Genomic DNA, 13,319 nt, shown 5'->3' with positions numbered 1-13,319 from the left:
TACCTTGCCTTCGCCTCTGATCAGATATGAAGATCTTTGCTGCCATCTGCCGATTGAAAACAGTATTGCATGTTTTGATTTTCTGCCCCGTTTATGACGTGATGGAAGTTTTTGATTTGAGACTAACAAGCACAATATAAAACTTCAACAAGTAAACCTGGATAACACGACTTTCCTCCGGGGAAAAAAGATCCTGGTGAGTGTCCAGTAATATACCTTATTATTGCTTCTTCTTTTTTTTTTTTTTTCTTTTTTTTTTTTTTCCACATGGGTTTGTATCAGATTCATTTATTAAAGGAGCAAACAGGTCAGTTTCAACAAAAACATTTCCCGAGATTGCTAGGTAACGTTAGCTAGTATAACATTAACGTTACGGGTTTTTTTCCAACTACGACAACACCTCCTCAAAAGAAAATACTCTGCTGAAAGACCAAAAAAACCCATATATATATAAGAAGATAAAATTAGAAACTAAACACACGCCTCCTGGCAACTGGCAAGTGACCCCGCACATGGCTCGAACAGTTAAAAATAGCTTTAGCATTAGCTAGTTAGCGCGCTAATGTTAGCATAACTGCAAGTAACTTTACCTGCTGGAAGAGCAGGGCGAATGGTGGCTACATGGTTACACATGGATTACGCATCTTTATTAATATTTTACAGATCAGTTATAAAAAAAGGAAGCAAAGTGCGCACATCCGTGCAAGTAATCCACAGGTGCTAGACAAATGTAACAGATATTAGAAGAAGGTGGTCTGCACACTGTATATGCTCCAAGAAAATTTATTTGCTTAATAAATAAATTTTCTTGGAGCATATACAGTGTGCAGACCACCTTCTTCACAGATCAGTTATAAACCATTCATATGAAGAATTTGTGGGTTGCCAGGTTGTGGCTGGTGTGCATCCTCAGACGCATGCTTTGTCTTTTTAGCTCTGCAATTCATGAATACATTTGAAGACTTGAGAGGGAAACGTGGTTTTATTTTTGTTTTAAAATCACACTTCCAGCTGGCCAAGGCATATGTTAAACACTTTAAACAGAGAGCTTTAACTCATGAGTGAATTTCAGAACCATGGCCAGCTCCAGTCACGAACCAGGGTCAGCTGTGTTCAGTCCCGGATCAGATCCAGAGACTGTATACAGTATATGGTCACAACCATGACATTTAGAGGAGAGCATCATGGGGGGGAAAAAAAACCTAATGATACTGTATATAGACCATAGACCATGTTATATGTTTTAATATAGACCTTATATGTACTGTATATGTTCTATATAGATTATGTATGAACCTTGTGTGGCTCTCAGAATAATTGTTGTTATATTTCATCAGCATACTTCCGCCAAGGTTTTGTGACATAGATGCCACAATATCACATAGCATAAATGGTTAAAACTTAGGTTATCATCCCGTTTTTGTGAGTTTAAATCACTGAGCTCCTGAAGCTCATTATCTACGCCTGTGCGGAGAGCTCCGGTGTGTTAAATGAGACAGAAAAACACGCGAGACTTCCGAACGGGTTTTTCAAAATAAGATCACGTTTGACGCAAAGGCAAATACTGATTCAGAGTAGTACTCAGATTAAGGAGCAACAATACACATATACTATTTGTCATATTTATTATACAGTCGCTCAGAGGCGGCATCGTTTTTCATTGCGATGCTTTTACAGTGAGGGTCAAATCCTCCCCTTGTTTCCTGTCTCTCTCTCCCTCGGTCGCTTGACGAAGCTGCTCCAAACGGCTGCGCATCCATGCACGGAGCTGTCAGGAAAACTCGCAGGACCACGAGGCACGCTCGTAGATTTGGAGAAGTGCTTTCAAGTGAACACGGTGAAACGAAGAGCTGAAGAGCCCGGGAGCGACGGAGAGCTCGATCCTTGACCTGGCGGCTAGAGGAAGCCGCATGAAGCTGCGGCTGCTGTTGCGAGCGACTTGTTTGGAGTTTGATTCCTTGACTCTTTCCACAGCTGCAGGCGTTATCCGGAGGCAAAAAATGATGCTGGCTGAGTAGTTTAGAAAACCGACAGCGGCAGATTTTACAGCAGGGTTATTGCAGCCCTTGGAAGACCCTCTTGCACTTTGGTGCTGCTGTGTGTGTTTGTGTGTTTGTGTGTAGAGACTCACGTAGGCACAGCAGAATCGTTGCAGGTGCTGCTGATGCAGAAGTGAGGACGGGGTTTAGTGAATTCGTCTCAGTGGTCTCGTTTGCTGGACAAATTATTTCAATTAAACAACTGATTTGCAAGATCGCCCCCTCAAAGACCCCAAATCCGACAAGCTGCACCTTCCTCTGTGTTGCCATCACCGTTGTGCACGGACTATGTTGATGAAGGAGTACCGCATCTGCATGCCTCTGACAGTGGAGGAGGTAGGTGAAGTTTATCTTGGTTTTTTATAATGTTTTGCATCCTGTCTGTCTGCTGATTGTCTTCTCTTCCATCACAAATCAATGACCACCAGCTGCAGAATTGCAGCTTGCCACGTTTTGTTTGATATGCTGTAGTTTTTAGCTGTGGAGCTGATTGTCGCAAAGTTATCAGTAATGCGCTTATCATTTTGCACCAAAGGACATACTGAGCTCCTACAGCCGAGGTGCGGTAAGGCAGCCACCGCGGGGTGGAGCTGCTGTTGTCTCTCTTTCAGTCTACTGTTTTGTGTTCTGGACAAGTCGTGCTATTTTCTGTAAGAAAGATTGTGTGCAGCAGCAGCAGAGGGGATTGTGTGATTATTAGAGGAAGTGAAGGACAAATCGTGGATTTATTTTACCTTGAGTGTTTGGATTGTGATTGTATGCTGTGTGAGTGGTTACAAGTGCAGATAAGAGAATGCTTTCATGCTCTGTTCACAACTCTTATTCTGTGTCCAAAAGCCACATATTATACCCTGGTCACCTATTATAGGGACTCATATTAGTACCTATTAAAGGAGTGTAACCTTTGTATTCCTTGCAGGAATGAATGCATATGCACTGTGGCGTGCATTATATATCACTCTGTCTTCATGCTAAATGGCTAAAATGCAGACTTAATTCACATTTCTGACCTTGTTTCATTGTGGAGACACGTTTACGCGCAGTAGTTGTGTTTGGGGATGGGTAGTGTGAAAGAAAGGGTGAGGGAGAGGAGCATCTGTTGGCTGAAGTTCCCCTCGGGTCACAGTGACACGGAAGCAGCTCCACGATCAAGCAATGCTGCTGCGTTTTCACATTTTACGACGCGAATAAGACACAGTATTTCTTGAACGTTCAGTGCTCCGCTGCATTGATTTTTGCTCGGTCCTTGATCTGCTCTCATGCTTCCTTTGAATGAAGTGACATTCATCGCATGAATGGGCACCCACGTTTCATGTCTGTACTTTTCTTACACGGTGCTGGCATGTGATGTTTAAAAAGTGTAACACATTTGTAACTGTGTGCACTTACCTGCTCTCCTGTTGTGAAGCAGATAGTGTCCTGATTCTTTCTAGTGTTGCCTGAATATGAACAGATGTTGGTTTTACACACCATTTAACCCAGCTGATGATGTGACAGGAGCTGCCCCTTATCGAGAACCAGTTCACTTCTGAGTAAGTGTGTTGCCAGTGTGTTTTTTAGTGTGTTGTGCTGTGTGTGAATATTCGATCCCTCACTGTAGTCAAGCAAAGCCCATTATTGTGGTCTTAGGTTGGATGAGGATGAAGTTATCTGAACTTTTAATCAGAGATTTGAACAGCTTCTCCTGAAGCCTATTCATCCTTATCTGGCTTGATCGTCCTGCTTTTCACCCTTAAGTAGTTTCTGTGAGTTTCATGTTTATAATTACCAGGATGCTGCTTTATCACATCTTGTCCTGAGGCTGATTGGCTCCTCTGCTCCGCTCCTGCTGTGCTTCAGTGGTGATGGAAGATGCTGCTCTGCGGCCAGCTAAAGGCTATTACATCTATTGTTGTAATGATAATAATGGGGTCCAACCTAATCTATTGATCTGTCATTGACTGTACAAATGAACATGTCTAATCTCTACTCACACATCTCCCCTTCTTCTGTCCAGAAAATGGATTCCTAATGCAAATATAATGAGAAATGAAAACCATTTGCTGCTCCTTCCTGTGTCAGTGCAGCAGCAACCAATGGCGTGGCCAATATCTTTCAGCGGTGCTGTCATCTGGACTGGTGCAAATTGCATATCTCGACTTCTGTGCACTCCTGTGAAAATTGGATGCACGATAACGCATCATCACAGAGTCAGTAAACTGCGTTTTCCCTTGCATTCATGATGAGTAATGATTCACTTAGTGCTTTGATGTCTTGGTTATATTGTCTCCTGGAATGGCGTTGCAGCGTGAGGGCAACATGCTCCTCTTCAGATAAACGAGTCTCTTAGTGAAGTGCACGAAGACATGACCAGACAGCTAAAAGTTAAGTTGCATCACCAGCACGCCCTTAAGGAGACTCTCAACTTCGAATGGCGATTAAGTTGAAGCACTTGGAGACACTGATACATCATCTCCTCATGGTCGAAGTGCAATTCAGGTTTTTTCATTGTTTTTTTTGTTTTTTTTACTAAAAACTTGTAACTAAAGCTGCAGTGCTTTTTTCTTTCATGCAAGCAATAACCTGAATATACTGTTGCCCTGATGTTTTTGTCCACATTGTACATGTGTTTGTGTGATTTGTCATGTGTCATTCTGCTATGACGCGTAACTTTTCGTTCATACTACATCTGAATATTCTTTGTCAAACGTCCATATATGACATAGTTTGATGGGGGACTTTCACTTCACAGAGATAAAAAGAAAGAAGCATTTAAATCCTAAAATAACGATGTCTATACGCAGATGCACAAGTGTTTCTCTCGCAATGATTCTGTGTTTTTGCATTCATGCTTGCACTAATGCAAAGCGTCTAAGGAATCTTCTTACTGCAGCATGAGAGACAAACACCTGTTTTGATCACGGTGACGTCAGTCGGTGTAAGGTCGGTCTCTGGGGGTTTCCATATGTTTGTTTTTGTCCCTGCACTCTGAGATGCCCCACAGCACGTCTAGGCCCAGACCCAAGATCTTGTTTACATCCCCAGAGTGGAGACTCGGTGCTCTGACTAATGAGAGGCCTGTTCCTTCGATGTTCCCTGAGGAGCTTGTAGCTCAGCCAGACAGTGACCTGGCTCGCATGCACCAGATGGAGAGAAACATGCTTATTCAGATCGTCTGCTACACGTCAGAGAGAGAGAGAGAGAGAGAGGAGAGGAGGCATGTGTGTTGAGAAGGTGATTGATTGCTTTGGGTTCTGTCTTGCTTAAGTCAGCATGGTGTGTTTTGGTCACTGTAATTGTTCTGCACATCGATTATTCTCAGGAGCATCTGTATAGGCACTGATATTGAGGCCCTCTAGTTTAGTTGCTTCTATTTCATTACTTTTATTCTCTCTATCTTCTTTCTAATATGCCTCGAAGCTAGAGCAGCGCAAGCAAGTGTCCCCCCCACAGGTATATATTACTATGCCTGGTTATTATCTAATGATGTCTTCAGTTCCCACTAAAACAAATCTCACATACAACTATGGAGGATTCATTCTGACATTTATTTTCAGATGACACTGAGCAGAGCTTTCACTGCCTCATCAATTACCACACAATTTCCTCTGCAATTAATCAACCACTCACCGGTTAAAGAACAGAAAGTGTCTTGTCTGCACCTGAGCAGTGGCTGAATTACTCTCACGGCTTGCTTGAGCAGCTCCTGAATAATGAGCTTTGGAGGATATGTCGAGGGAACGAGAGCATCACCTTTTCTCAGCGCGGACAGGCGAGGTGTCAGTTCGCCCTCATCATTCACTAAAGGCGCTAGTGTAAATTAGCCCCCCGCGTCATTAAAATGGAGCTTGGTTCCACTTTCAGGCAGTGCCAGCATTTAAGACACTTATCAGATTGGCCTTGGATCTTCATTAAAAAGCTCTAATGCCACCTGTAAGACCACCTCTGATGCTCAGTGATGTAGAGGAGCATCACTGTCAAATCAACAGACCCATCAGTCCACATCTGTCATAGTTCATTCAGCGCGTTCACTCAGCTGCTGGACCATATGCCATTTGCTCAACGAGTGCTGATCTGGAGCACATTTGTAACTCTTTCAATGTTGCTGTGTGGATTTAATCATTAAATGAAAGAAAGAGAGTTCGTGGCAAGAATACACGGATTGCTTCTCTTTCTCATTCTTCGCGTTATGTCTTCCAGTAACAGGTCGTGTTTCTCTGTTGGACTGTGTTTAGTCGTCTGAGCGTGCAGTCGTTCAGTATGGCTTAGTTGCGTTCCACCGCTCGTTGTTACTGATCACTTCTCTACCTGCCGTCAGTGTGATCATTTATCTACATACCATGACTTGAATTGCCTCCATTCGCCTGACTTCTGTGGTTATACAGCTGCCAGCCTGCTGATGCATAGGACAGCGCCCGCTGTGTGGATAATTGAAACCCTGGCGGTATTTTCAAGGTTGCGCACAAACTTTGTCTCAGATTATGCTTCCGCTATTAAAGCTAATTTTCTGTGCTTCTCCAGCTGAGAACCCTTCTATCTGCATCTGGCTGTTGCTGTTTTCTCCCTAATACATTATTTTGAGATCTTGCAACAAAGAATTTTAAATTGTGTTCAGCATGTTAATCTTTTGGAGAACATTGTGCAATTTAAGGCAATTTCTACAATATTTCTCTTCAGGCTACATAATTTTAATGAGCTACCTCAGTGTGTTTGTGTTGGCATGTTTTGTGACCCTCTGATGAGACGAGGGGATTCAGATTTTGGTGCACTGGATTAGTGAAGCAGTGGCAAGTCACCACAGACACGTTTTACAGCAGAGCGAGAGCTGGAATACATGTACATGCATCTTCTTGAAAATCTGTTTTCTGTTTTCTCTTTATGTTTTAAAATGCAGGTGTTTTACTATTGGGATTTAAGGGGTTTTCATATAACATGGCTTGTAAATGGATTTAATAAGTGTAATGCGGTCTGCTGAAAAAAGCTCTCTGTTTCAGCCATGACCAGCAGTAACTGAGGGTGTTAAGTATTAATAAGATAAGGCACAGAAGGATCATCGATGAGATAAGCCTGCCAGGTGAAAAAACTTATGAAAAATACATAAACTGATGTTGTGTGATTGTTGGTAGAAAGTACACAAGCTGCGTGTGAGGAGAAAGAGGGCTGATGTGCTACATTTGGGAGGTATGTCTTAGCAATTCATCAGCGCACTCTCCAAAACAGCAGTGCATAAAACAGCCGTCTGACAGTTGTCTTCTGGCTCCATCACACACTTGAAAGCCACAGCAAAGTTCAGTTTTGTGGCCAATAGAAGACGTCTCTCTCTCTCTTACCTCATCTTATCTTATCGTTAACTTGAAAATGAACTGAAATCACCGCCAGTAGCTCTTCCCGTAGCCCATGTCATTGCCACAGCTTGACATCTGTTGTGCCCAGTTGCTGCTGCTTCTGGCGCTGTCTTTGAAGCGCCACACATTGCAGCACTGAGCCTCAAGCAGAGGTCCTGTGGGGCTAGAGAAAGCAGACACATTTTTAATGCTCCCTTGCACACACCGCAGACACGCATGCACTGACGCTCCCCAAGAACCCAGGTACACTGCTTTAACTCCAGGGAGCGGCCTCATTGATACATTATTTATTTTGCAGTCTAGTAGGATGTGCAGCAGCAGAGTGCTGCTGAGGTTGTGGAAAATTGAGGCAGATGTGTGAAATGCGGGGGTTGCAGAGGGTCTCCACCCCCTGATTAACACCTACGACCCCCTGTGTGCGTCAAAATCACATTTTTGACAACTGATGCAGACTGTGGCAGCTGATACCGACAGTGCCAGCAGCAAGCACATGTTTGTGCGTGCCACAGATCAGGCTGCACTCCCACCACTTTAATGGGCAGCTAACATCATTCACCTCATCAGAATAGGAAACTCTTAATCACCCCTTTCTCCGGGTATACCGCCTCCTCTCTTCCTGTCCCCCTAAACCTTACTTACTGTCAACATCCTGTCTAAACAAGGAGAAACAATAGCTACTGAGAATAGAAGCTGCCCTGACACACTGTGAATGTGTCAATAGAGTTATGGGACAGGTCTTAGAAAAGATGCAGCGTGAGCGAGGGAGCAGCTGGGCATGCGGCACGATAATGTGATCACAGTGTATCAGGACGCATGGTGCACTCTGATTGGTGATGATGTATGTGATCAGACTCATTATATGATAATGGGGAGTGACGTGGATCAGTCATTTTCTGCATTTAAAATTACACTGATTCCCCCAATGCGCTTCCACCTTAACAAGCAATGCAGTCTCATATTCAGCCTTGAATATTAAGTAAAAACAGGAATCAAATCTGCCTGGTTTGCATGTCTTAGTCTTCGGCTGAGGTAGACGCGTTTGCAAACCTTTTCAGAGACTGGTTTGTGTTCACTTGTGTGCATCCTGGAGAATCACAATTTCATTTTGAACTCTGAGATCTGCATCTGCACCTTGTCCCTCTTCATCACATGAATTCACAAAGACGAAGGTGCTAATCATGGTAGCATTCTCATTCTGGTGGTGGTGGGGAATAAGTGCATGTGCCATTAACCTTCTCGGCATGTCAAAGGTCTTCACTGTAAAATGGCCACACACACACACACACACACACACACACACACACACACACACACACACACACACACACACACACACACACACACACACACACACACACACACACACACACAAACGTATGTCCATACCCATCTGCATTATGTGGGCGTGTCCCTGGTTGCTATAGGAACATCAGCAGCTCACAGCTGATTAGAAATCTCTTTGATGATGAAGTGGCCGTCTGTTTGCGCGTGTGTGTGTGTGTGTGTGTGTGTGTGTGTGTGTGTGTGTGTGTGTGTGTGTGTGTGTGTGTGTGTGTGTGTGTGTGTGTGTGTGTGTGCTTAGACTTGAACCCAACTGACCCAAGGAGCCGTTTGGTTTTCCTGAGAAACAGCAGCAACAGACATGTTTGCTGGAGGGCAATTAATAACAGTCATTCTCATCTCACATTACGACGTTCTCATTAAAATGTTCAACCACCTATAATGATTTTTATTGTTTCTGAAAGACCTGAAACTGAGAACAGCTGATGAAAAACGGGGCTGCAGCATCCCAAAGGAACAAAAAGTAGCTCTTCTTTTTATCTCAATGAACTGGTAAATGTCACCTCTTCTCACGTGTGACAAAGACGCCTCATGCGTCAGAAAACCGGCAGAGACAGACGGAAGAACATCGTCCCGGGAGAACATCTTTGACTGAACTCATGTGGGCAAGCATGTGCTCAAAAGAAGCGATTTGAGCAAGCTTTTGCATGACATAAATTTTTCAAATCACCAAGTCAAAAGGAATGAAAATTCTCTCATCTGGTGGAAAATGTGGTGATTATGGCATCCTTCACATTGCGTGTCCTTCCCTTTGTGTTGTCAGCAGTTGACACAATATTTTCTTCTTTCTGTGTATTTGTTCCTGCCTGCTCTCTCTGACTCATTGTTCCTGGGCAGCTAGTTAGTGCCATGTGTGCAGGTGGCCAGCAGCATGGATCCTCTTCTCTCTCCCTCTGCATCTGTTGCTTTTGTCAGCAGACTCCAGTGAGTTATCCTCCGCTCTCCAAATTAGTATTTAATTGCAGCGCTGCGACTTTTCCAGGAGCTGCTTTCAGCCCTATTTAGTTGTTATATTTTCCCTCTTCCCCAAATGTTCCCCAATCTTTCTCTAGACAAACATAACACATGACGTGACCTTGTGCCCAAAATCATTTTTTGCTTCTAAGGTGAAATATAGAGTGCCAAGTTGTTTCTATTCACACACAGCTCTTGAAGCATTTTTATTGACATACACTAGTCTTGTGTGATGGCTATTTTGGCACAGAGGTCATGGACACTGCTCTCATAGTAAAATATCATTGGCTTAATGCCTGTGAAGATCATGTGAGTGTGTGTGTGTGCGCCTTTGAGAGGTTGCCTGTAAAACTCTGCAGCTGTCTTGACGTAAGCCTGCACTGAGCCGAACGACTGGACGTATTTGCATCCACGTCTCCCGTCTTTCTCTTCTCCACTTCACAGTCGACTTTCAGTTAACCTGATTTTTTTAAACACACCAATAGGATCAACAGTTTCCAGCGTGAGGGTTGAAGAAGCCACATCTCTTGGAGCAAAGCAGTTTTGCTCCCATGTGCTGTAGCGATGCATTCTCACATTTTAATATACCTCCACCCATCGTCCGACTAAAACTGGCATAAAGTGGCCTTTGACAAACATAATTCTCTTCAATTGTGTTGTACTTGACAGTCGTGTTGAAGTACAGGGGCTTTTTGAGGGGGATTGTCTTTCTGCGGGAACTTCATTTGACACAGAGATCAGTCCCAGCAGAGAGCCTCCACACATCAAAACACATTGTATTATAAGCTTTGGTGTCTTGCCACCAGCTGCCCTTTGTTCTCTGCTCTGTGTGTCAGCTACAAGATTGGAAGAAGCAGTGAAGGCATGACAGTGTGTCATATTAGCTGTGTGCTGTCTGCAAAGGCTGTGACTGTTAAGCGCCAGACATTCATTCATCCACTTAGGTGCTGGAAAAACTCTTCACAGTTCCACATTTGCTGATTTTTTTTGGTACGTTTTTACTTGAATTTAAGCCTCAGAAGGTCTTGACATCATCTTTGAATTGAAATCTTTTGATCCGTGGGCTGAAAAATCACACTCACAATCATGAGTACGTCCCAGTTGATGTTAAAGAGAATCTTTTCCAAGGCTTTTGTGGAAGAAGTGCGTTGGTACAGATTTCAAGAGGGGAAAAAAATCCAATTATTTTCTCTTAGTTAGGGCTTTAATTCAAGATCAAACGCTCAATTTCTGCCTGATTAAAGTCTGAGTGCTACTCAAGATTCACTTGTAATTGTATTTGAATATCCTGCAGGTGTGTGAGTGTGCGGACGTGTATTACTGATTTATGGGGACTTAAATCTGTTTACGCGGTCACATTGTAGGCACCCGTCTGAGCTGCACCCAGTCTTCTCCCCCAGGTGCCTCCCGTGGGTGCCAGCCTCCAGGTGTGAAGGGAAGCACTCTTCTTCTGTCATTACGGTGCAGGTTGCTCGCTCTCAGCCAGGCCAGGCGTTGGCGTTTCATTCAGTCCTGTGTGGTTCGTGGTCGCACGACGGTTAAATTATCTGAATTATTAATCGTGATTATTGAACATTTAAATGAACATTTACAAAAACATCTGCCTTCACTTTCACTTCAATCTTATCGACATATTTAAATCAAACTCGCTTTAAATATTGCAGTCTTTTCATCAAATTAATCATAATAACGTGTCAACATCACACTTAGACAAAAGGTTTTTTTATATGATATTTAGTTGTGTAACCTTTTTCTTACATTGGGTGCATTTTAGCGTGTAATCAAAATAACGTACAATTCTGGATCATTTATTTAGTGTTTACAGAAAGAAATCTAAAAAAATACATGAAAAAACGATCTTGATGGGATGTCAAGGTTGTGGTTATTGTGTTGCGTTCAGGAAAGTTTGCATCGAACACAGCCAACCTTGACAAATCTCATCTTTCTCAGTGAGGACTAGAGAGGACTACAGATGGATCTAAGGAGCAGTTTGCATTGATGCAGGATGCAAGTTTTTTTTTCCTTTTGCATCTTAAAAGGTCAATCTTTTCATGAAATTGTTACAAGTATAAATAGCTGTTGCTGAGTTGATGTACAGATTGTTGTCACAGCTATGGATGCTTTGACTCAAGTGATAACCAAGGTCTCAGTTCTCACCTACTTAATGGATTGACACATTATTTTGTACCAACATTCATGGCTCCCTCTGACTTTCACGATCCCCTGACTTTTCCTCTCTGACCACCATGAAGTTGCTGTTCGTGGTTTTGAGTGAAATGTGAAATCTGAGTGAAAGCGGTCCATGCTAAATGTACCAGTTGCAGGGTTGCCCCGTCAAAGGTCTCCATCGCTAAAGGCAAGCGCCAAAAAAAAAAAAATCTCCAGAACATAAGCTGATTCGCTTTCACAACAATGAGGAAATAACCTTGTCACAGGTATTGTTGGCAAACCAGAAATCCTTGGTTGTTACAGTGCCTTGTGTAAGCAGAGTGAAATGCAGTAATATAGTGAGGATGTTTGGTCACATTGCTTTATTCCAAGGGTGGGAGGATCCTGTTGTTGTTGTTGTTTTTTTTAACCAACCACTGCTGGTAGGCTGCAAAGCATTACAAGAACCAAACCCATTTCTTGACATGCAATCTCATCAAACTTATCTTTATTTATGATTATCATCATTCCAGTTAAACAGGCTTTTTTCAGTTTAGCATTTGCCTTGCTCTTTCCAAGATGTGCAGCTTTTCTGGGTTATAGGCTCCACCACAGAGAAGATATGAGGCGGCAGGAAGCTGATGGAGAGGCTGATATTACATGTGCGACAAAACAGAGATAGCATTTGTGGTCAATCCTTTTCTCTCGCATTCTTCCTCCTTTGCTCTGCTTTTCATGCTCACTTTTTCCTCATCTCTCTCTATCTCAGCACAGCTGTAAGAAGTACACTGTGCTCTCTCTATCTATGCATAATAAATGAGGTGGTTTTCCCCAAGCTACCAGAAGTTAAAGTGTACCGAAACACTCCAGAGTGGAACAGAGGGGCAAAAGCCTTATGCAACATGGAGGGAGACTCAGACCTCATTTGGTTGATAAACCAAGTGAATGAAAAATCACTTGGTTCCTCAAAACTGAGTTCTTTGAAAAAGTAGAGGTGAATATTTGACTGAGAATATTGCTGGTACAATAAATGATTTTTAATATCACGATGAGCACAGCTCCAAAATGAGTTGTGTTTGTGTGTGTATGCTCACACATGCATATTATGCACAAATTACTGCAATCAAATCGCTCAAAATGAGCATGGCTGCTAATGTATATTGCACCTTAGCATCCACCTGTGGGTTTTGCTTTTTTCTTTATTCCCCATGAGGGTTGGGTGGGGTGGGGGTGGAATTGATTGATCTCTCCCTGCTCCTGCCTTTTACTGACTTTAAATTAAGCTTTTGCAGGGAGTTATATTAAACAGACTGGATAGCTAAGTAAAATCCATATTTCCATTTGTTCTTAATTAAATCGCTCTATTCAATATGTCAGTTCGCTCACAACATGTTTCTCGTTGCTACAGTCAACTGAACATCACAAACCATTCCCAAATGTGTGCTTGTGTGTGTGTGTGTACCGGACCCCTATGACTTGAATGAGGAAATGGATTTAATCTAGCAGCGCCATT

At 42.9% G+C, this 13,319-nt stretch overlaps 1 protein-coding gene across 1 annotated transcript in view; it reads left to right on the top strand.

Annotated features, from left to right (window-relative positions):
- Nucleotides 1–1,563: 1,563 nt before the first annotated feature.
- Nucleotides 1,564–13,319, top strand: part of pitpnc1a (phosphatidylinositol transfer protein cytoplasmic 1a) — a 33,559-nt gene continuing 21,803 nt past the window's right edge. Inside the window, exon 1 of the mRNA XM_070981002.1 lies at nt 1,564–2,375. Coding sequence (XP_070837103.1) covers nt 2,328–2,375 — 48 coding nt within the window. The 5' untranslated portion in view covers nt 1,564–2,327. The remainder of the gene's footprint in view (nt 2,376–13,319) is intronic.

Source organism: Chaetodon trifascialis, chromosome 15, assembly GCF_039877785.1.
Source record: "Chaetodon trifascialis isolate fChaTrf1 chromosome 15, fChaTrf1.hap1, whole genome shotgun sequence".
NCBI lineage: Eukaryota > Metazoa > Chordata > Actinopteri > Chaetodontiformes > Chaetodontidae > Chaetodon > Chaetodon trifascialis.
This window is presented reverse-complemented; position numbering and strand designations above follow the sequence as displayed.